The following is a 24,175-nucleotide window of genomic DNA, read 5'->3' as shown; positions in this document are numbered from 1 at the left end:
GCTCCCTGGGGACTGACTGCCAGCAGCACCTTGGGGCAGGCCCAGCTCCCTGCTGGGCACAGCTGGAACGGTCCCTGGGCACAGCTGGAACGGTCCCTGGGGAACACCCCCAGGCTCAGCAGAAAGCCCTGCTGGCCCAGGGCAGCAGCTCCGGTGTCAGTAACAGGTCTGCAGCTCTCAGGGTAGATGCACAAAATGCTTTTATTGTGTCCAAGCAGAATTCCAGTCAGACTGCATTTCTCATGTACAGCAGGAGTCATTTACACACAACCACAGCTTCAAATACAGGAGGAGACCACTCAGGTGTGGGAGCTGCTCACCTGGCCCAGGTGAGTGCTGCAGGGTGGGAGTACAAGGGTCCTACAAATACTGTACAGAGCTGTGTCCCAGCAGGGACGGGAGAAATACAGACTGAAATCAGAGGAGCATGGTACAGAGCAAACCCTTGGGAAGATACAACGTGGGCTTGAGCTGGGCAAATTAGGATGTAAATTCTTCCTGTCAACTCCTGTAAATGCTCACAAAAATCTGTTTAAAATATGCCTTATGCATTTACTTACTCCCAGCAAGTGGAAGCAGGTGTAGCCTTTTGGAGTACGTACCCGATTGTTCCTGCAGTTCTCAGCAGCTATATATTGTGTATATTTATAGTATCTAGATCCTTAAAAGCTCCTGAATATTGAAATTTGCAGTAGCTCTGTCTACAAGCAGGCAGAAGTAGAGGCAGGTTTCTATAGGTGCAAAACCCAATATTTAATCATGGCTTTCTTGGCTTAAGGTTTATGGAGAAGGAGAACTTTGCAGAGCTGTTCTGTTCAGTATCCTGACATGCGTGTTTGGGCTTCCTAGCACTGCTCCAGGGTGTGGAGCACTCCACAGCTGGAACAGCTGTCAAATTAGGAGCTGAACTATCTAATTGCTAGCTAGTTCTCTGTCTTACAGCCTTTATTCAACCACAAAGAAATCCTAGAGCTTATATTCAGCGTAAAAAAGCAAAGTTTGAGCTTGCCCCTTCCATCTGTTAACCTGAAGAAACATTATAGTTGAGATTTCCCAAACATGGTTTTATTAAAACCTGAAGTTGTATCTGGCTTTTCTTCATTGAAAAAATAGATCTGTACATCCTTCTTTAATTACCAAGTACCTGAAGGTTATAAATTGTTTCTTTTTTTTTTCTTTTTTCTTTTTTTTTTTTTTTTTGCTTTACAAGTGTTTGTCACAGCACAAGCATGAGGTGCAAAGAGTAAAGTAAAAATTAATGAACTCGGTCAAGAAGGTAAGAAAATACAAGGTTATTCTTGGTTAGAAGAGAGATCAACTGTGCTTTTAAATTCACTGCAGAGTAGTAGCAAGAGCACACATCTCGAAGGATCCAGTGACAGTAGACACCGAGCAGCAAGTGCTGAATGATTCTCATGAGAGTAATTCAGGGCTGTACTGGAGTACAGAGCACTTCTAAACCATGCAGTCCAGGAAATTCATGCATTGCATTAGGATCTGTAGTCCTTCTTGCTGTAGGGCTTGTTGCCCAGGATATTATCTATTTCATTTACAATGTGGGATGTCATCTTTGGAAGGACCTGGGGTGGAAGAAAGCAATGTTTAATCGAGATAGTTCCAAAATGAAACCTAGATTTTATCAAAGTACATTTCCTCTGGGGTTTTTGTGTGACAGATATTAAGCATTCATCTAATAACTTTCTCCCTTAAAGGAAAAACCACTGGAGGATCTTTACTCAGTGAGAGAAGCACAGCAAAGCCTCTCGGCTTTGTGTGTGGAATATTGCTTGGCTGCACTGGGACACGAGCTGGTGGCAAGGACAGCAGAGGCAGGGGAAGCTCTGACTGGGAAAACCAGCAGGGAATAATTAAGGTGGGTGCAGGTGACATGTGACAGCACACAATCTGTCACAACATGCCCTGGACTCACTTGCATTTTCAGGTGCTTGAAAGCTGCTGATGCCACCCTCGTGTCACTGGGCAGGTCTGCAATGACCCCAGAAGGTGCTAAGCCACGGTGACACCAGGGATGGGCCTGATTAGCGTGCATGAATGGAGCGGAGAGACAAAATCCCACGTGTTAGCCCTGTACTATGGGAAGGAGGGTGCTGGGGTCTGGGGGTGTCTCCCTGCACGGAGCTGCCACCCCCTGCCCTCACCTGGATGGCGCCGAGGTTCTCGATCAGCTGCTCGGGGTTGGAGGATCCCAGAAGGACAGAGCTCACCCCCTCATTCCTCAGGCACCATGCTGGGAACAAAGGCACAAGGTGGTCAGGAGCACAGAGGGGCTGGCAGGGCCTTGCTCCAGCCCCTGATGTTTGACAGAGCCTCTGAAAACAATCTCATTCCTTGTCTCAACTTTGCTCCTCTGTCACTGCCAGGAGGAAGATGCACAGATCAAATATCAAACCCCACAGATCTTCCAGGATCCCACCGGAGCCTGCTCCCTGCCCCAGCACTTCTCCTGGCTCTGGGGTTTGGATTTTCCCTGTCGAAAGGATTCTCTGCTGGGATGTGGAACCAGGGATCACCTTTCTGATAAATTTTTCCAGCTTTAGCTCTCAGCAGCATAAAGATAATTACTAGGAAAAAAAACCCCAAAACTCATTTTGAACAGCATTCTTGTGTCTGCCAGCCCAGCACCACAAAGGTGATGGCTTCATGGGGGGAGGGATGTCCAGGGAAACAGGGAGGTGGGACCCCTGGGGATGCTCAAGACACCCTGACCCTGTCAGTCACAGCCTGGTGCTGCTGCTGGAAACAACCCTGTTTTAATTAATTGTTGCCCAGAGAAGCTGTGCCTGCCCCTGGATCCCTGGGAGTGCTCCAGGCCAGGCTGGACCCGCTTGGAGCAACCTGGGCTAGTGGAAGGTGTCCCTGCCCATGGCAGGGGCTAGAACAAAATGGGCTAAGTTCCTTTCTACCCCAAACCACTCCAGGATCAACAACTTTTTACGCATTTTAAACAACAAACACATCTCTAGCTGCAGGCCCGGCCCAAACCATGGTGGAAAGAGAACCCATTCCTGTGTCAGCCTTTCCCAAGGCACCCCTGAGCCCCGAGGAGGGGGGAGCAGCCCGGGAGGTGGCAGCTATGCAGGCACCCACCAACAGCCAGCTGTGGCAGCGTGCAGCCCAGGCGCTCGGCGATGGGGGACAGGTCCTTCAGCTTCCCCTGCTGCTTCCTGCCCTCCTCGCTGATGATCTTCTCCTTCAGCCACTGGTAGCACTGCAGAGGAACCACAGCACGTCAGGCTGTCAGCTTTCAGCCTCAAAACGGGGAGTTTGAGGCAATTTGTGATTATCAACATGTATAAATAGCAGCACTTGAAAAGCCACGTCCAGCCCAGAAGGTCGTGGGGGCTGAGTAACACAAAGCTTGGCTGCCCAAAGCAATTAGGGCACGGCCAGGATGTCTCCTGTTGTCCTCAGCTCTCTGGCTTTGTTCTCACTCCAGGACCTGGAATCTCTCTTTTCTTTTTGGACCCCATAACCCCCAGCCAGAATAAAATCAGGATAATTGTGAGGAAACCAAGTTGTGGTGACACCAGAATGCCAAAACCTGTTAGAGAGGGCAGCCCCCAGCAGCCCATGGGTCCTCAGTGGGCTCGCCCTTGGCCTGGGGCTCTCTGGAGTGATACTGGGATCACTGGAGGGATACTGGGGGGCTGAGCACCCCCTTGGCTGAGGCTGGTACCCGGGAAACGATGTCCAAGGCTGTTGGATCTACGTGGTTCAGGGGGCTGCAAGTGGCAGCAGCTGCATCCATTCAGGGTTGGACTCCATGACCTTGGAGGTCCTTTCCAACCTTAACAATTCCAGGATTAACATCAGTGAGGAGCCTGGAGCCCCACAGAGCCCCTGGCTCGTGCCTCCTCCCGGATGATGCCCCTCAGTGCAGGGTGGGGACAGCATCCAGCAGCCCCCGCCGAGGCCCAAGCCCCCCGCAGCTCCCTGCGTGGGGAGCCCGAGCTCGTTCTAACCCAGATTCTCCTGCTCTTTGGAGTGTGGTTGCCAGAGAAACCGAGCGGATCCATCCAAGCACAGCCTGGCCTTCTCACGAGGGAGCCCTTGCCCCTTTGCTGTCTTCCTGCCCTCACAAAAGCAGCACAACTCCAACGTGCACCAGAAATACCTTGAGTGAAGCCCTTGAGCTTTCAGGGACCCCGTTGCCGTATTTCCCTGAGATGATCCCACAGGCCAGGGGAGACCACGTCATTGCTCCCACCCCTGCAGAGACAACAGAAAAAGGGGGTTTAGGGGAGTGGGACAAATCAGAGCTGTAGCAAAAATACGCCTTTCAGCCAAAAACTAAACCAAAAGCAAACTGATTGCTGCTTGTTTCTGTTGCCACTGGCAGCAACGCTCAGCTGGTCTTCCAGGAAGATGCTGCTGATGCCCTTAAGGATTTATTTTACTTAATGGACCACATGAATCTCAGAGAGTAAGGCGCAGCCAAGCCACTTAATACTTAATGTGTTGATTAATGTACTTTAGTTATTAACATATAATATTAAGCAATACCTCATCAGAGGCAAAGAAAGCTGGTTTTTCTTTTAGGTCACTATTAGACAGAGACTTGGCTTTGTCAGTGGTCCCACCTAGAGCCCCAGGTGATCCTACTCTCCATTTCTCTCTGGGAATGCCCCAGCCAGATGATGATCTCCACGCTCCTCACCATGACCTCCACAGCCCAGCAGGCTCAGGCTCACCGATTTTGTGATACAATTCTGGCAGCTGCACCTCCACCTTCTCCCTCTGGAACAGATGATACTCGGCCTGCTCACACACGGGCGGGATCATGTTGAACTGCCTGGCCACAGAGTAGGCTTCCTGCAGAGGGGAAACCCGTGGAGAAAACACTTCAGTCCATGGAAACACCCTGCGGGACACGCCAGGCCACGTTCTCTGAGGGGACAGGAGATGGCCAAGGCGAGTGCGACCAGCAGGATGCTGCAGTCCTGGCATCTCCTGGAGTCACAGCCTGGTTTGGGACACTGAAGCCCATCTCATTCCACCCCCTTCCATGGGCCAGGCTGATACCAAACTGAAGGACTCGACTTCAGTCAAACCAAAATGACACAACCACAAATAAATCACCCAAACCCCCACACACCAGCCCATCTTCTCCTAATGGGCACTGGGCTCATTCTGGGACAGGCTTTTAAATTATTTGAGGTGGAAAGCCCGGATGGAGTGGAACCCAGCGTGCCCAGGGTTGCCCTGCCAGCAGCCCTCACCATGACCTCCACAGCCCCACCGTGACCTCCATGCTCCTCACCATGATCTCCATGGCCCCCACCATGATCTCCACGGCCCTCACCATGACCTCCACAGCTCCACCGTGACCTCCATGCTCCTCACCATGATCCCCGTGGCCCTCACCATGACCTCCATGCTCCTCACCATGATCTCCATGGCCCCCACCATCACCTCCATTGCCCCACCATGATCTCCACGGCCCTCACCATGACCTCCACGGCCCTCACCATCACCTCCATTGCCCCACCATGATCTCCACGGCCCCCACCATGACCTCCACGGCCCTCACCATCACCTCCACGGCCCTCACCATCACCTCCATTGCCCCACCATGATCTCCATGGCCCTCACCATGATCTCCACAGCCCTCACCATCACCTCCACGGCCCTCACCATCACCTCCACGGCCCTCACCATCACCTCCACGGCCCTCACCATCACCTCCATGCTCCTCACCATCACCTCCATTGCCCCACCATGATCTCCACGGCCCTCACCATGACCTCCACGGCCCTCACCATCACCTCCATTGCCCCACCATGATCTCCACGGCCCTCACCATGACCTCCACGGCCCTCACCATCACCTCCATTGCCCCACCATGATCTCCACGGCCCTCACCATGACCTCCACGGCCCTCACCATCACCTCCATTGCCCCACCATGATCTCCACGGCCCTCACCATGATCTCCACAGCCCTCACCATCACCTCCACGGCCCTCACCATCACCTCCACGGCCCTCACCATCACCTCCATGCTCCTCACCATCACCTCCACGGCCCTCACCATCACCTCCACGACCCTCACCATGATCTCCATGGCGCTCCAGCGGGACGTGCCCCAGTACATGGCCATGCCCTGGTTGATCACGTGTGTCATCGCCCGCACAATTTCTAAACGAGGACAAAAAAAGGAGAGTGAGAAGTGCCCAGAAGCCACGTTTCCACCACACCCACTTCCAAACGCCACACACACTGACAGCCCTGAGTCCTGAACACGCTCCTGCTGCGCTCTCCTGCCCAGGTGTGGCTGAAAAGCATTTGCAGTGCAAACATGCAGACACTGACCCTGCAGTTGGTTCAAAACCCCTTTTCCCACCTGGCTCTTGCCTACCACAGCCTTAGGAGAACATTTCCTCCAAAACGGAACGCAAGAGGGCAGCACAGTGGAAAAATAAACTTCAAAATAAATTATATTTTGAAGCAAATTTTAAAAATTTGCTTCCTGAAAGCACATATCTGGGTCTGCCTCTTTTTACCAGGAACACTGGGGACAAAGCTGCAAGAATGGCTGATGGAACCCAAGGGCTCTGTCACCTCTGCCAAGCCCAGCAGAGCAGTGCCATGGTCCCCATTGCTGTGCCATGGTCCTCACAGTTCTCTGGGATATGGGAGCTTGCAAGGCCACACACACCAGGACAGGATCTTGGATTTCACCTCTCAGACCTCCCTGCCTGCCTGGGGGTGAAAAAACCCTCACAAACTTTAGTTTAAAGGAATCTCAGATTGGTTTGGGTTGGAAGGGATGCTAAAACTCATCCAGTGCCACCCCTGCCATGGGCAGGGACACCTTCCACTGTCCCAGGCTGCTCCCAGCCCTGTCCAACCTGGCCCTGGGCCAGGGATTTCCTGATTGCCCAGCCAGGAATTCCTTCCCAATATCCCATCTGCCCCTGCCCTGTGTCACAGTGCCCAGGAGCAGCCATGAGCCACAGCCCTGCCCTGGCTGTGGTCATAAACCCTATTTCTGACAGGGCTGCAGCACAGGCACGACCACTGCCCACAGAACGGGAAAAGTGAGCTCAACTCGCCCTGGGAAGTGCAAGAAACCACTTCTGGGGCACTGCTGTCTGGGGCACCGCTGCCTGGGGCACCTCGTGGTCAGCGGGCACTGCCCACCTGCCCCAGCAGCTCTGACCACCCCAAACCCCTTGGAGGGGCTGCCCGGGAGCCTGCAGTGCCCAGGAAATCCCTGAGCTCCCACGGGGTCAGGGCTGCAGGCCCTGCTGCCCCGAGCCCACACACGCTGCCGTTGACAGCAGCTGCATTCCCGTCCTACTTACAGCAGGAAAAGCAGGAGCCTGGCAGAGAGGAGGCTCCAGTGCCAACCTGGGCGCTGCTGAGAACCCTCCTGCAGGCTCTGCCAGGCAGCTCCAAGGGGGAAGGCTCCATTTATAACCCACAGGGCTGCTTTGACACACAGACCTGCCTCGAACCCAAACACAAATCCACTTTGTCCAAGGGAATGAGGCAAAGGAAATAAAAACCCCAGGCAGCGTTAAAGCCAGCACTGGGATGGAAAGGAAACTTCCAGTTCTTCCTGAAAAAATATCAGTTCATGTCAGTGAAGTGTAAATACAGAATCAAAGACTGGCTGGGGTTGTAAAGGACCTTAAAGATGTTCTTCTTCCAAGCCCTTGCTGTGGGCAGGGACACCTTCCACCTGGCCAGGGCTCCAGAATTCAATTAATGAGCAATATCAAGCTTCCCCATCTGAACATTTAATTAAAAATTGTTTTTCATTCCCTACCACCATCGGTCTAAGCCTGTAAGTGATCCTTCCCTTCCTCCCTCCCTCCCTCCCTCTTTAGCTGCTTCTCCCTGGGTTTAGTTTTCTATTTTTGCCCCGCCACCATTTCGGAGTTTTGCAAAACATTTCGTCACACGCCTCTTACACATCTCAGCCCAGGGTTGTTTTCATTTCTCCAGCCTCTACTCCTTTCAAAAAAAGCCCCAATTCAACTCAGAAAATGTATGTAAATATACATATCTATATCTCCTTGCTGAGAGAGCCAGGGGACGGCGATGGGATTTGGGAAGGGCACAAGCCCGGATCTCTTGTCCTGCCAGCTGGATGCCCCAATGGCAGCACTTAGGGACAGGAGCTGTAGGTTTTTGTAACATAAATCAATGCTTCAAATCCCAAATAACAGCCCCTGGCACCAGAACAATAACGACTCTGAAGCAGGTTAAAGTTTCCTGGTAGGAACGTTGTCACCTTCCTTCCCTGTGTGCCAGGCTGGGGCACCTGTGGGCACCTGGCTCTGTGGCAATGGGGACACACCAGGGGCCCCAGGGACCCTCCTCTGCAGCTGCCCTGCTGGAAAAGCCCCTTGGTATGAAGAAAAATCATCTGCTTGCCCAGCTGGGGGATGAGATCTTCAGCCCGAGGAACAGGGCACGGAGCACACGGGAACTGTGGAAAGGGATCCTTCCCACCAGCCGTCCCCAGGGTCCCCGATCGAGGGGCTGGGGGTGGCCCAGGATGGCAGGGACACCCCACACACGGCTGAGCCAGCCCAGGGAGGGTGGGCAGCCCTCACCCCTCACCCCCCTGCCTGGCAGACCCCAGCCCAGCTCTGGCGCACGGCCAGACCCACGTGCCACGAGCTGCCCAAGGTGCTCATCTCCAGCTGCTCCCTGGCTCCAACATCCGCTGCTTTTACAATGGAAAACTATTTTAATTTGCTCCGAGACCTTTAAGAACATTAAATACATTTCAGGGGTTTAGGCTAAGCAGCTTGGCCAGGTGCCCTGAGGCCCAAGTGACTGACGGCACAGAAATCCCCACGGATGCTCATCTGCTCCTTCCCCAGGGGAGGAACAGAGCCTGGGGAGAGAAGGATCTGTAGAAGATGCTCCTTGGTGCTGCTGCCCACTTGGCAGCAGAGGGAGGAGGGACAGGGGTCAAAGCCCAGGAGCAGCAGGCAGAGAAAGCAAACAGGACATCCAGGTTTGGATTTGGTTGTGCCCCCCTGCTCACAACGTGCTGGCTGCTCCAGCAGGACCCACAGGTGCTGCCACGAGTAGGGAACACGTTAAGGTCACCTTCTCCTTCAGGAGTGGCTGCCCCACCCCTGGAAGTGTCTCAGGCCAGGCTGGACGGGGCTTGGAGCAGCCTGGGACAGTGGGAGGGAATGGGATGAGCTTTAAGGTGCCTTCCAAGGCACTCCATGGTTCCCTGTGGGAGAAGTGAGGCGTGCGTGGTGCTGAGCAGGATGGAGTGGCTCGGGAAGCAGCACTGACAGATGGCCCAGCAGATGCTCTGGGATGGAAGTGGCTTAGTAGGTGATCCATAAAAGAGGCAGGAAGAAGAGGGGAAGTCTCTCCAGCACACCATTCATAAGAGAAATGTCCCTTTTTTCACCCTGCTGGAGCCTCAGCCAGCGCCACAGCCCGTGCCTGGCTGCCAGGGCCAGCCCTGGGAATGTGGGATCAGCTGTGCCCTGGCCACGGGAGCCCCTCCACGCTGCTCAGTGACAGGAGACCGAGCACAGAGGTCACACCTCCCTCCCAGACACAACACAGAGTCTTCCTTGACTTTTGGAAGCTCCTAAAATCCCAGGCCAGTCCCTGAGCCGCACTGGGTGGCACCCACGGGTCACCCTGGGTGGCACAGCCCCATGTCCAGCAAGGAAACGGGTGTCAGCACTCCTGACACAGAGCTCCAGCTCTGTTTGATTCCCATGGACCATCCACCACGGCTCCTGCAGTCATCTGCCATAAATCCAGCCTTAAATCCAGCCACAAATCCACTTAGTCTGAAGGAACTGGGAAAAGGAAATACTCCAAACATTAAAGCCACTCCTGGGACAGAAAGGAAACTTCCGTTTCCTTCTAAAACCTACAAATTCATGCCGTGGCAGGGTAGACATAGAAACCTTAAATAGGCTGGGAGGGACCTTAAAGGACATCTAATTCCAACCCTCTGCCGTGGGCAGGGACCTTCCATGGACCCGGCTACCAAAAGGAGACACTTCACATTTAAACTGCCCCACCTGAACAACTGATTCCAAATTGTTTTAATTGGTTTTGGTTTCCTGCCCTCCTCAGTCTAAGCCCTTCGGCCAGGATCAGGCACCAAAGGTTAACCCCTTCCAGCACAGCTCCCACCAACCTTCCATGGGGGTGTTGTTGTCCGGCCGGTTGGCAAAGACCACGTCCACATATTCCAGCTGCAGCCTCTGGAGAGAAGCCTTCAGCCCTGGGCATGGGAAAGCAGAGACAAGGACAGGCAGGGTCAGAGGGAGGCACGGAACAGAGCCAAAACGGGATCAAACACAGCTCGCTGCATTTAAATAGATGTATTTATATATATATACACACAAAACCACTCAGGATGTCAGAGGGATGCTGAATAAGGCTGTCCCACGTCCCTGCAGCCATCTGAAGAAGAAAGCACCAGTGTGGCCACACAGATTCCCTTCCACAGGAACGGGCTTTAGTTTGGAGCTCCAGGATTTGCGCTGCCCAGCCCTGGTTGCAGAGCATGTCCCTGTCAGCCTGGCAGGGGCAGCTGCCAGGGGCCGTTCCAGTGCCCTGCTCCTGCCTGCAGTTAATTCAATCTGAATTTTGTCAGAGCCTTTCTTGCTCCAGCCCCAGCTCCTGGCGCCAGGGGGACGTTCCAGGGATGCAGTCCCAGGGGGCAGGATGGTGGCACTGGGGTGGACTGGTGCCACTGGTCATGAGGAGCAGGTAAAGCATCAGGGAGGGCTTCACCTTGCCAGGGTGAGCCGTGCCCACCTACACTGCACAGGGAGTCTGGCAGAGCAAGCCCCAGCCCTTTGCAGCTCGGTCCATAAATGTCCAGGTTTTGAGAGCCTTCCTGTGAGGATCTGATGGGAGATGGCACCAAACCCCTGCAGATATATTTATATATCTATGTATGAGTGTGTGAGAGAGGGCGAGGAGAGGATGGGCATTTTATCCAGCTCAAAATTCAGCAAACATTTTCAGCCTGCTCTATTTTGACTCATTCTTCATGAACATTCATAAAAACATTTTGTTCTTGGGAAGATTTGTGGAAAATAACTGTTAAAAATCATCTTCTCTCTCTCACGCACACAGATATATATAAATATATATATAAAAATATAAAATATCTCTCATTGACCTTAATGTTGTTTGCTGGGTGTTCTGTGAAATTATTCCAACTCCTGTCAGTGCTTTTCTGTCATTTCACGAAGTATCTCCACAAGAAATGGAAAATGGATGGGTCTGGAGTGCCTGTGACACATCTGCCACCTCCCTGAGCTCCTTCAGTGCCACCACCTCACTGAAACTTTTTTTTAGATGAAAATCCAACAAAATGTTGCTACCAGAAAAACTTCCTCCAGCATTACCTTACTGGGAAAGTCCCAGGATCCTGATGTGTCTGGATCCTGCAAGCACTCCAAGATAAAACTCTGCAGGGCAATCCTGGATAAAACCTGCCCGGAGCGGGAAGGAGGAGGATGGAAGGAGCCAAAGCTGCACCCCAGGGAGGGGCTGCTGCCCCCCACTCATCCCACCTGAGCTGGGCACTGCCCTGGGGCTCAGATTTTCCAGGTGCGCAGCACAGAAAGGAGGAACTGCTGCCCAGAGGATTCCATCCCCGAGCCCCCCAACAGCAGGTTCTGCACCTCCCGTGGGGACAGGAGGCACAAACGGGTCACACTGCAAAGGAGGTGGGGCACGAGTCCTCCCCAGGGAGCTGGACACCCGGCTGGGGGCTGGCGCTGCCCGGCTGGGGGCTGGCACTGCCCGGCTGGGGGCTGGCACTGCCCGGCTCCACAGCATTCCCCAGCCCAGGATCCTGCAGGGAGCAGCCCGGGAGCTGCAGGATGCTCCTGCTCCTCTCCCGGGGACAAGGTCACAGGGGACACTGCTGATCCTGGATGTGACCCTCCGTTCCCCAGGCACGGCTCTGTTCTGGCACTGCTCTCCCCGTGCTGGGAGCTGAGCCTGAGCTGAGCCTGAGCCAGCTCTGGGTCCAGCCCAGGCTCTGCCTGTGGACAAACAGAACACGGAGCTCCTGCTGTCCCCTCGCCTGCAGGAACACGGCCCAAGGACATGGCAGAGCAGCAGGGAAGGGAAGGGGAGCAGGACTGGGGTCAGAGCCCAGGGATGGGATCCACGGAGCCAGGGGAGGGAACGGGCAGCAGAGCCGAGCCCTTGAGGAGGAGCAGCACCAGGAGCAAAGCTCAGCCGTGCCAGCTGGGGCCTGGCAGCCCTCCAGAGGCTATTTCTGCAGGCTGACATCATGCCCACATCCTCATCCCCATCCCTCCCGGCTCCAAAGGCAGCCCAGGCGCCCCTGGCCACGTCTGGCCCCACGGGGAAGGGCTGGGGTGTGCAGAGAGCTCCCCAAAGCCAGCAGAGCCCAGGGGATGCAGGGGGCAGGGGCTGTCAGTGCAGCCCATTCGCTGACACTTTTTGAGAGGACCCAAAACAATCCTTGGGTGCATTCAGGGCACTTCACAGACGAGTTTGGGAACTGCCCTGCATGGGACTGGCACAGGAGCGGCGGTGGGATCAAACAGCCCCAGCCCATGGGAGAGCACCGCTCTGGGATCCAGAGCTCACCCCGAGCCCCTGGCACAGGCAGACCCCAGCCCAGGTACCTTCAATGATGTGTTTCCTGGAAAGGCCTCTCTCCGTCTCAGCTCTGTAAGGGAAAAACAGGAACAGCTGGGAGAGTGCCAGCAGCCCCGGAGCACTGAGCTGTGCTCTGACTTAAACACCCCCAGAATTACAGAACCCCGGACTGGTTGGGTTGGAGGGACCTCAAAACCCACCGAGTGCCAGCCCTGCCATGGCAGGGACCTCCCACTGTCCCAGGTGCTCCAGCCCCAGTGTCCAGCCTGGCCTGGGCACTGCCAGGGATCCAGAGGCAGCCCCAGCTGCTCTGGGAATCCCAGCCCAGCCAGGAATTCCCAATTCCCAATCTCCCATCCATCCCTGCCCCTGGCAGTGGGAGCCATTCCCTGTGTCCTGTCCCTCCATCCCTGTCTAGCTCTCCTGGAGCCCCTTCAGGCTCTGAGCTCTCCCTGGAGCCTTCTCCTCTCCAGATGAGAAACTCCACCTCCCTAAAACACGTGGCAAAATAAACAGAAATGCAATGACAGCAGCAAACCACCCCAGGTGCCAGTAACCTCCCCTGGCTGTAGGGCTGGGGCAGCAAACCCCAGGACAAGTGACTGTCACACTTACTTGCCACCCCAGTACAGCTTTGTGGTTATCACCAAACTGGACCTCCTGCAGAAAGAACAGGAAAATTTATATTAATTTTAAAAATAATAATATTTTTAATAGTAACAACAAAGCAGATGCTGCCCGTCAGCAGCTTGTAAAACCCGGGAGCAGGATTTCTGCTGGGGATGCTCAAACTGACAAGAGCAGCTGGGAAATGTTGAGGAGACCCTGACTCCAGTGTTGGTTTGGGGGGGAATTCCCTGCAAATGGGACTTTGGCAGCCAGGGAGACCCCAGGAATTGCCAGGTCCCTGAGGGAGTGGCACCTCTGTGCTCGGGGCATTGTCCCTCTCCACCTGGGGAAAGCAGCACAGGGGATCTGAGCTTTAGCTCCTTCAGGAGATGAAAAGTGAAATATGCTGCAGGTGTTGTGTGAAATATGCTCGTAAATAGGGCACGAGGAGATGGAATGGAGTCAGGGGAAGTTTGGACTGGACACCGGGATAGAAACCAAAGGTAATCCTAGTGACCAAAATCCCCAGATATTTTTAACTGCTGAGGAAGAGCACCCAGCCCTTTATCCAGGGGCTGCAGTGCTATTCCCTCCTGCTCGCCTGCCCCGTGCCTCTCACTGCCAGGCAGCATTCCCAGAGCTATTAAACTCGAGTGTGAGACATCTGAATTAATCTGTAAACTCTACATGATGTTAAATCAAAGATTTATCACCCTCCAGCTACCTCGCTGCATAACCAGACACGTACAACACAATTTCCCCAGCTTTTATTGGACTTCATTTCATTTCCTCCACGTCACCCAGAGTATTTCTTGCCAAGTAATCAATCACCCCCCTAATCCCCCAGGCTGGGGTTGGAGAGAGCCCTGCTGGAACCCCCCTTCAGCTGAACCTGCCCAGGACACGCACGGGAGGCCTTTGAAGATTATGCAAATCCCTGCAGGCTCCACAACACATGCTCATGAGCATCCTTCAGGCGGTGTCACCTCCTCCCCGGCTCTGCATCCCTAACCCACAGCGGTCCCGGCAGGGATGAGGTGCCAACGCCCAGCCTCCCACACGGGGAGGGGACGGGCGCGCTCCGAGGGGTGCGACTGGGACAGGGTGGGCACACAGGGTGGGCACAGCCCCCTGGAGTCACCGGGAACCCCCCAAATGCCAGGGCAGCCCCTGCCCTTGGCACTGGGAAGGTGTGGCTGCTCCTGTGGGACCATGGCACCCTCCAGGTGCCGGGACAGCACCACCCAACGTGGGAAACTCTCCCAGTCAGAGGGAATGCCATAAGGGAATGCTCGTTTGGGGGCAGGGGATGCCATACTGTACCTCCAGCCCTTCTTCTTCAGGATGTTCCCCAGGATCACCTCGGCCCTGCGCAGGAAGAACCCGGCGTGAGGGGGGCAGGGGGTCTCAGTGCCCCCAGCCAGCCCGGCTGCAGCTGCCCCTGCCCTCCCCCGGTGGCAGTGACCCCCAGATCCATCCAGCACAGAGCCTCTTGTCCCCCCACTGCCCCTTCCCAGGTCCCCCGGTGCCTGAGCCTGGGCTGGTCCCTCAGCAGGACACTGACACGCTGTCCCAGCCCGGCTGGGAGCCCTGGTGGTGTCCCCAGTCCCATTTAGCAATGGTGGTGTCCCCACTCCCACGGGTGTTGTCCCCACTCCCACGGGTGGTGCCCCCAGTCCCACGGGGGCTCTGAGAGCAGCCAGACTGGCTCCCCTGGGATCCGTGCCTGGAGCCGTCACAGCCCCAGCCACGTTCACTTTCCCTTTGTTCAGGGTTCACTTTGCTCTCCCTGTGCCAGCACCAGTGGCACAAGTGGTGCACTCCAGCCTCTGCTGGGTACAAGAGGCTTTGGGTTAATTAATTCGGGTTTATTTGATGGGTGCCCCAAACACAAAGGTTTTCCTGTCCCACTCAGGGATGAAGAGGCTTTCCAAGCACGCCCAGAGCCCAGTCCATCAGAGGGGGAGCAGAGAGCACAGGGAAGGCAGGGGCAGCTCAGCCAGCCCCTTTTGGGCACACCCTGCCCAGGTGTGGCTCAGCCAGCCCCTTTTGGGCACACCCTGCCCAGGTGTGGCCCTGCCAGCCCCTTTTGGGCACACCCTGCCCAGGTGTGGCCCTGCCAGCCCCTTTTGGGCACACCCTGCCCAGGTGTGGCCCTGCCAGCCCCTTTTGGGCACACCCTGCCCAGGTGTGGCCCTGCCAGCCCCTTTTGGGCACACCCTGCCCAGGTGTGGCTCTGCCAGCCCCTTCCTGGCACACCCTGCCCAGGTGTGGCCCTGCCAGCCCCTTTTGGGCACACCCTGCCCAGGTGTGGCCCTGCCAGCCCCTTTTGGGCACACCCTGCCCAGGTGTGGCTCTGACAGCCCCTTTTGGGCACGACCTGCCCAGGTGTGGCTCTGCCAGCCCCTTTTGGGCACACCCTGCCCAGGTGTGGCCCTGCCAGCCCCTTTTGGGCACACCCTGCCCAGGTGTGGCCCTGCCAGCCCCTTCCTGGCACACCCTGCCCAGGTGTGGCCCTGCCAGCCCCTTCCTGGCACACCCTGCCCAGGTGTGGCCCTGCCAGCCCCTTCCTGGCACGCCCTGCCCCCGGGCACTCACTTGCCAGCCGCGTACACCTCGGCCGTGTCGAACAGGTTCACGCCGCTCTCGTAGGCGATGGTCATCAGCTGCTCGGCCACCTGGGGAGGCACGGGGGGACAGCCAGGTGACAACCTGCCCGAGTCCAGCACATCCCTCTGGCTGCCCTGGCTGGCTCCAGACCCCGGCAGGGGGCTCGGGGACCTTGGCACAAAGTCAAGAACACCTGTGGCTTCCATTTTAGCCCAGGAAAAAGCTGCCAACTCTGTATGAGGAATTACAAGCCACAGGGGTTTGAGCAGTGTAATAGGGGAATTGACACAGGGTGGAAAAGTGGAATTTTGGGGTTTTTAGAATGTGATTCAGGGGTACAAGATGGAGGGATTTGGGTGTGTCCTGGTCTTCTTCTCCTTCGTCTTGTCCTCCATGTCCTGCTGTGATGGTGACACTGTTCTGTTGGTTTAAGGTAGAGACACACTGTCCAACACAGGTGGTGGGCACTGGCACAAATCTGTCAACATCCCACACGTAATTTTGAGTTTATAATGTGGGAGCCACCCCAAGGCTGAGCAGAGACTGCCATGGCTTCTGCACTGGATGGACCTCGGCAGGTCAGAGAGAGAAAGTTATAGGTAAGAAAGAGTAAACAACCTTGAAAACTCCACCTCACCTCAATCCACCTCATTCCTGATCTTTTCTTCGGCTGCCAGGCTAGGGGAACAAGGACTCCTACGATTTCGGGGTCATTCCAAGCAAGCAAACCCCAACAACAACCCACACCCCCAGCCGGCAGGGAAAATCCCACAGCAGGAAAAGCCCGTGCCAGGCTCAGCCCCTGTGGCAGCCCCTGCCCAGGGGACACCTCCGGCAGGGCACCCAGGGAGGGAGGGAGGGACACCAGAACATGGATTTACATCAACTCCCCTTGGAGCCAGCCTGGCAGGAATTAATCTCCTCTCACAGGAGCTTTCCATCAGGAAGGCAGCCAAGAATTTAATAGGGTTACAGGAGACACTCTGCAGTCCCACAGGGTTTAACACAGGATGGGGGGGTTCACACTCCTCTGGCTGCCTGCCAGCCTGTCCTGCAGCTCTCCAGATTTGCCGTGGGCTGGGGAAATGCCTGAAGGTCATCTTGTGGGGGCTCCTGCTGCCCCCGGGGGTGCTGCACCCCGAGGGGCTGAAGGCTCTGGCTCAGCATCCCGAGGAGGGCAGCCCCAAGGGCAGGGCTGTGCCTGTCCTGCTTTTCCATGGAATTTGTCCTGCTTTGCTCAGAATTATGGTGAGCAAGGTGGGCAGGAGGACCAGAGTGCAAACTGGACACCCAAACAGGCCTCGACTGACCATCACCTGACTGGTCATCATCCCACAGTGCCGTGAGACGGGACCAAAGCCGGGGGATCCACCGGGACCAAAGCCGGGGGATCCACCGGGACCAAAGCCGGGGAATCCACCGGGAGAAGCAGCGATTCCATGACAGATCGAGAGAATTTAAAGGAAAAGCCCTTGGAATTCCGGCTCCTGGGCTCTTTTCCTCGTGCCAGAGTTGTTGGGGCTGTTTCACGTGCCGGGGCAGGCAGCTGCTCTCCCTGGGGCGCTCACATCTGGGCCAACGGGGCTGCAGAGGAGCCCACGTGCAGCCCAGTGCTCCAGGGGTGATTCCCTGGGATCAGGAGCCATCTGCTCCAGGGAAAAGCACAGAGGAAACCCGAGCTCGTTTTCAGTGGTTTCAGCTTTTTATGTCAAAAATAAATCACCTTTGTAAGGCCAGCCCTGCCTGTATTTAGGACTGTTGCCCATTACATCCACACACAAAAACAGGTCCCAGTTCCTGCTGCAGGAGCCCAGGGAAGGAGGGGACATTGCTGGGGACAGCACGGGACAGTGGATGGCCCTGAGGGGTGATGGGGCTAGTGGGAGTCCCTCTCTGGAAATGTCAGGTTTATTAGGGGGTTGTGGCAGAGCTCTGAGTAGTGACTCACTGCTGTCTCTCCGTGCAGGAAGGTTCCAGGAGCTACAATTTCATTTAAAAATGAAATTTAAACCCTCCCCCCAGAGCAGGGATTGTTCCATGCACTCACCTCATCTGAGATCTGACCTCCAAAAGTGACCCAGGTCCCTGGAAAAAGCAAAATAATCTGTTACTACGAGGAGGTTTCAACATCAAAAATGAGACTGCACCGGAATTCCCTTTGGGATTAAATGGGTTTTAGATGGGGTGAACTGGCTCAGGGGGTGGTGCAGCCCCAAGAGAGCTCCTGCAGCACAGGGCACCTGCTCCAGGGTGCGACTGGCACCGGCAGCTGCTCAGGGCAGCACCCAGGGGATGATGCTGTGGTGCCAAAAGATAGAGCTGCATTCAAATCGTGGGATGGTTGGGGTTGGAAGGGACCTCAGACCCATCCAGTGCCACCCTGCCATGGCAGGGACACCTCCCACTGCCCCAGGCTGCTCCCAGCCCTGTCCAGCCTGGCCTCGGGCACTGCCAGGCCCTGAAACCTGAAGCTCTTTCCAAATCAGAAATCATTTTCCAAAGCTTCAATTTGACAAATTGGAAAAAAATCCGTGATGCTGCCACAACACATCATTTGGGGAGTGAAAGTCTCCTTAAATATGTACTTCAGCATTTAGCATCCTGAAAGCCAAAATTAGAATTAAAAAAAAAAATACTTTAAAAAGAGAAATATTTCTTCTGACAGGAAAGACTTCCAACCCAAAGTGACTTTTCCCCAGGAACTTTTCCATGAAGCCCATGTCCAGTGCCAGCCCAGCCCAAGGACACTGCTTTCTCTAGGCTGGCTCCTAAAGCTGCTGCAGTTTGGGCTCACTTGCTGACTCTGGTCCATTATTAGGAAAACTTGGGGCATTATGTCTTTATGATAGCTGCTTAAAAAAAAAAAAAATATCCTGTGGTGGAAGCAGCATGTGGATTTAACCAGATCCTAAATCAGTTTGGGTGGGAAGGGACCTTTAAAGGTCAGCTGGTCCAACCCCAAGGGATTCCCACAGGAACATGATTTCTGTACCTGGATTTTGCACGTATGTGCTTCTTTTAGGAATACGTGTTTCCTGAGGCCGTGGGGAAGAGGCAGCGGGAGCTGGGGAAGCAGCAGCTCACACGGGGCCCTGCCCAGACATCCCTGCCGCCCTGGGCTCAGCAGGGCTGTGACACCCCAGGGCCTCCTGCCAGCCTGGCACAGCGTCCCCCTGAGCCCAGCACAGCTCCTCCTCGCTGCCCCAGAGCTGCCCAGGAGCCCAGATGCCCAATCCAGCCCCTCCCTGGGAGGACGGGACAGAGCTGCCGTGGCTCCCGGAGCTCCCCAGAACCCAAAGCTCTGACGGACACAGGGGCTCAGGCTCCCAGCTGGAAAATGCACTGAGGTGTCCCCAGCCCGGCAGGGTCCCAGGCCAGGCTGGACAGGGCTGGGAGCAGCCTGGGGCAGTGGGAGCTGTCCCTGCCATGGCAGGGTGGCACTGGGGGAGCCCCTCCCAACCCATCCCAACCCACCTGTGAAGCAGGGACGGAACAGGACAGCGGCTGCAGCGCCAGGCTGAGCTCTGACGCGGCCGAGGGGCAGAAACTGCAGCTTCCCTGCCTGCCTGCACTTGAAAAGATGCAAAAGCTGCTCCCAGACCCTCATCAAAGAGGGATGGGGTCCCTGGGCGCTGGGACGTGAACCCCAAGCAGGGGTGGAGGCAGCTTTGATCAGCCCTGCTCAGAACACAAGCGCTCATCATCTCTGGCAGCGGGAGCTCGCTCTCCTTCCCTCAAAAAAAAAGGCCAATCTGAATTTTTTAATACGTCAGGTTTCTCTCAGTGCAAATAAAGCTATTTAAAGATGCACAAAGTGTGAGTTCAAACTGCAACTCCTGACTTCCTGCAGAACAACCCGAGCTGGAAAAGCCAAGTTTGCCACAGAGCAGAGATGAAATGGAAACTAAATAAATGAGCAGAGAGCACACATTTTCTAGCTAATTTTGTATTTGCTTTAGCTCTATAAGGACAACAAAAATGGGACAGGAGTACCCTTGCTGCACCTTGCTGGCTACAGACCTCATGAGAGGTATTTTCTCTGATTATTGGAGTTTAAATGCTCTGGTCCTGCACAACAAAGATAAAACTGAAACCTGTTTTCATTTTATCTTTAAGCTTCTTCATGCAGATAAAAAAATAACCAAATGAAGCCTGATTTCCATGTTAAAGCTTCAGAGGTGTTATTTTTACAGGAATACATTAAAATGTGTTTGTACCAAAAAAATGGGTTGAGACTGTTTATCTCAAAGTGATTTTTTTTTCCTTTTGCATAAGCAGCACACAGGTGCACAGGTGAGAAGGAAGGGGATTATTCATCCTCCCCACAGAGTGCACATCCTCTCAAAATTCACCTTCTGACACAAAGCACGTCCCACTGAGTGACAATGTGCTCGGGGCCTGGGGCACAGGGACAGCAGCCCGAGAGCTCACCATGGCTCAAATCGGAACAACAGGCACCTTAAAGCTCCTGAGATGCAAGAATAACTATCTGTGGTGCTGGACAGCCCTGCCCGGGGTGCACCTGCGCCCACCCTGCGCTCCCAGGCCCAGCTGGGGCACAGGAGCACCAGCAGGAGCACCTGGCTGGGGATTCCGAGGGGTCTCTTTCCCCACGACCATCACAAAAACCAGGCAGGGACTGCGTTTTGGCTCAGCAGGGCGAGCTCTGAAGCACCAGCTGTGCCTGGGGAAGGGAGGGCTCTGGGTCAGGAGGCAGGAGCAGGGAAGGCACCCCCATCAGAGCAGAGGCATGGCGTGGCACAGGCTGCTCCCCTCCCTCTGCAAATTAAAAAAGCAAAAAAAAAAAAAAAAAAAGCACAAGGCACATTTGGCATTTCAAACAACAGCCAAGGATGATTCACAACCTCAGCCAACACACTCATTTGGGAAGAAAAATATACTGGAGAAAGAGATGTATTTTTTAAACATATTTTTTTATATATATATTTTTAAATTGCTTCTTTCCCCTTTCCAAGTCACTGTCTCTCTCTCACCTACCCCAACTCATGGTTTGGAAAGGATACAGACAGACTTCCCACTGCTGCCCTTGCCCATCACCTTCCTCCCTTCTGCCTTGAAGAGGTTTTCCAAGTGGATATCCTCAGCTCCAAGGAGAATTCCTGCACAAGGCCCAGCTTTGGCTCCATCTCCCCGTGCCCAGCACGGTGTGGTGCCACCTGAGCAGTGCCACTGCCAGCACAGGTGCCACCTGTGCAGGAGCAGAGGGCTGAGCCCCCAGCCCGTGCCAAACCTCCCCCCAGAGCAAGGACCAAGGGGAGAGCAGCTCCTGCCGCCTCTGGGCTCAGCGAACACCATTTCTGCAGCCAGCTGCGACCGTCTGTCCATGGGACTGGGGATTGGGATGGCAGCCTCTGTCCTGCTCCCTCCCCTGCGGTCAGGGCTCCTCGCCTCGCCGGAGGCTGCCTCCAGGTTCTCTGAAGCCAGCAGGAGCCCACAGGCAGGGTCCCCCTGCGCTGGGCCAGTGAGAGACGGGGCCTGGCTTTCCCTGGAGTCACAAGCACCTCTTGGATCCAGCAGCAAGGGAGGAGCCCGGCAGCAGCCGGGGCCAGGCTGGCAGATCCCCAGGGAAAGGCTCACCTGGAGTCCCTCATCCAAGCAGGAGCTGAGAGCTCAGCCCAGGCAGGAGCGGGACCCAGCGCCGGGGGGCTCCCAGGGAAGCTGAGCTCCAGGGGAGCTGCAGTGACCCAGGAATGATGCTCAGAGCCCTCCCCACACAGCCCTGCCAGCACCTCGGGCAGGACCCAGCAGAGGAGCTGTTCCCACTGAGCTGGGGGGAGCAGGATGTCACTAAAGGTCCCTGCTCTCAGCCCTGCCCACCTCCGACATGGGCCCCACTTCTCCTTCTCCTCCACTTTTCATCCCCCAGGATGAAACACACTCCCACCTTGCTGAGGTTTTGCAAGGCTTTTGAGGAAGACTGCTGAGCCTTCAGAAACTTTAGTGAGCCCTAAATTGGATTTTCATGCTGCAGAGAACACAGGGAAACACATTTATCTTCTGGAGAGCTGCAAGAGAGAAGCCACTGAGGGAAGTCAGATAAGCCAGAGCTGGGAGCAGACACCTGGTGGACCTGCAGAGGGACAGGTGGGACAAGGGGGATGGTTTTAAACTGAAAGAAAGGAGATTTAGATCAGAAATTGGGGAGAAATCCTTCCAGGGCGGGGTGGGCAGGCCCTGGCACAGGGTGCCCAGAGCAGCTGGGGCTGCCCCTGGATCCCTGGCAGTGCCCAAGGCCAGGCTGGACACTGGGGCTGGGAGCAGCTGGGACAGTGGGAGGTGTCCCTGCCATGGCAGGGTGGCACTGGGTGGGATTGAAGGTCCTTCCAACCCAAACCAATCATCCAAAAGAAAAAGGTGCTGTGCAGCAGGAGAAACACCTGCCCCTGCCAGGGAGTCTGGATTTCTGGACTGTGGGTTTCAGGCTCCCCAGCTCCCCTCTCCCTGCACACAGGGCAGGGCTCAGGGCTCGCTGCGCTGGCGCAGGAGGAGGTGCCCAGCAGCCTCCCCAGCCCCTGCACAGCTGCACTCACAAAGGCTCAGTATATTTAGATGCTGCTGCAGTTCCACTTGAAATCAAAGAAAAGCTCTGCAAAACTGTTTGGTTTTTTTCTTTTCCTGCTGCTACTTCCTTCCCGTGGCTTTTCTCCCCCACCACACCAGCAGCACTTGGGGAAGCTGTGAGGCTGATAAATAAAACTGATAAATAAAACCTCAGCACAGACAAGACGAGTCCTTTCCAAGGCTGGGGCTATTTTAACCAGAAGAGCTCTTGGCAGAACAGGCCTAGCTTCTCCCACTTGTGCTACAGGGTGACTTTCACAACTCCCTCCAGTTTCAACCCAAATCCCGTTGGAAGCAGGGGCTGCCAGCTGCCCTGGGAGCAGCCAGCCCCGGCAGGGGAGATCAGGCAGAGCCCCCCAGATCCTCACCTGCCCCAAGGCAGCAGCACCCCCTCACCCTGGCAATGCTCACCTGGGCAGGTGAACCCCTGGAACTTACCCAAACACTCTCTGCTCTCACAGCTTGTGCTCTACCAAGCTCCTGGTTTCCAACAAACGGCCCCAGGGCCTTATTTTTCTGTCTGAACAGCCTCAGCAGAATAATCACAGAATCATGGAATGGTTTGGGCTGGAAGGACCTTAAAGCTCATCCCATTCCACCCCTCTGTTGGGCAGGGACACCTTCGCAGTAGACCAGGTTGCTCTGACCTAATACTAGTAATAGAATTGTTAAATAATAATATTATTATTACAACTGGACGTCTAAAAAAAATTCCAGTAACTACCAACCCAAATTACACCCAGGATGGAAATTTCCTGATGACTAAAGCCAATCCCATAGGTTGTGAGTCTGCAGACAGCAGTGTTTCCCTGTTTCATAGGTTTCTAGCTTGCTGCAGACTCCTTGGATCTGTGGGTACATCAATTGATTTAAATACTCTGAGTAAGTGCAGAATGAACATTGCCATTTAGATTCGTAATTAGCTTAGATTCATAATTAAGCCACTGTTGTGCTTATAGCAAATCCTATTGAGTCACTTTATAAATGTTAAATTAGTCAACTGATTAAGCCCTGCTATTGTCGTGTTGATGGAGCATTGCTAAATCCTCCAGACCTGAAGCACTGGTCAGTGCGAGGCTGAGCCTGGCACTGGGGCTGCTCTGACCCCCATGGGAGGGTCTCCCCTCCTCTGCAGCCCACCCTTCTGTGTGCCAGCATCCCCTTCAAGCACTGCAGACTGATTTTACCCCGATTTTCCCCCACGTGCTCTGCCTACGTAGCAATAAACCAAACGGTGCCATCAAACGCCAGGGTTTTATAAACGTATTGCCAGCCTGGCTTCGCTGCTGCCTTTCTCAGCCATTCTTTACGGAACCTGGGGTGGTGCCTCCACCTCGCTGGGGCAGCACCTGTGACCCCCGGGAACGGGGAATGGGGCACAGCCTCCATCCCTGGGGCTCCTGCCCGTCCCGGGGCTGCACGGTCCCGCTGCCCAGCCCGGCACTGCGGGAGGAGCTCAGAGCAGAGCACAGCCTCCTGCTCATCCTCCTCCCGCTGCAGGGCTCCTCTCCATCGCACAACACCAGCTCTGTGTCTCGGGGCTGCGCTTCAGGGCATGGCATGGCATGGGGCATGGCATGGGGCATGGCATGGGGGGCATGGCATGGGGGGGCATGGCATGGGGGGGCATGGCATGGGGGGCATGGCATGGGGGGGCATGGCATGGGGGGCATGGCATGGGGGGCATGGCATGGGGGGCATGGCATGGGGGGCATGGCATGGGGCATGGCATGGGGGGGCATGGGGCATGGCATG

General features: G+C 55.3%; 1 protein-coding gene across 2 annotated transcripts in view; it reads right to left on the bottom strand.

The window, feature by feature from the left end:
* Positions 1-183: 183 nt before the first annotated feature.
* KCNAB1 (potassium voltage-gated channel subfamily A regulatory beta subunit 1) overlaps positions 184-24,175 on the bottom strand; it is a 60,030-nt gene continuing 36,038 nt past the window's right edge. For both annotated transcript variants that reach the window (XM_068200145.1, XM_068200146.1), the window contains exons 3-14: positions 17,886-17,923; positions 15,827-15,906; positions 14,552-14,596; positions 13,235-13,279; positions 12,646-12,689; positions 10,161-10,247; positions 6,072-6,157; positions 4,713-4,833; positions 4,136-4,230; positions 3,109-3,229; positions 2,160-2,248; positions 184-1,580 (exon numbers count right to left, since the gene is read on the bottom strand). In XM_068200145.1, the coding sequence (XP_068056246.1) occupies positions 1,491-1,580; positions 2,160-2,248; positions 3,109-3,229; positions 4,136-4,230; positions 4,713-4,833; positions 6,072-6,157; positions 10,161-10,247; positions 12,646-12,689; positions 13,235-13,279; positions 14,552-14,596; positions 15,827-15,906; positions 17,886-17,923 (941 nt within the window). In that variant the 3' untranslated portion in view covers positions 184-1,490. The remainder of the gene's footprint in view (positions 1,581-2,159; positions 2,249-3,108; positions 3,230-4,135; positions 4,231-4,712; positions 4,834-6,071; positions 6,158-10,160; positions 10,248-12,645; positions 12,690-13,234; positions 13,280-14,551; positions 14,597-15,826; positions 15,907-17,885; positions 17,924-24,175) is intronic.

The sequence above is a fragment of the Anomalospiza imberbis genome, chromosome 10 (genome assembly GCF_031753505.1).
Source record: "Anomalospiza imberbis isolate Cuckoo-Finch-1a 21T00152 chromosome 10, ASM3175350v1, whole genome shotgun sequence".
Lineage (NCBI taxonomy): Eukaryota > Metazoa > Chordata > Aves > Passeriformes > Viduidae > Anomalospiza > Anomalospiza imberbis.
The sequence above is the reverse complement of the archived record's forward strand: the minus strand, read 5'-3'. Positions and strand labels throughout refer to the sequence as shown.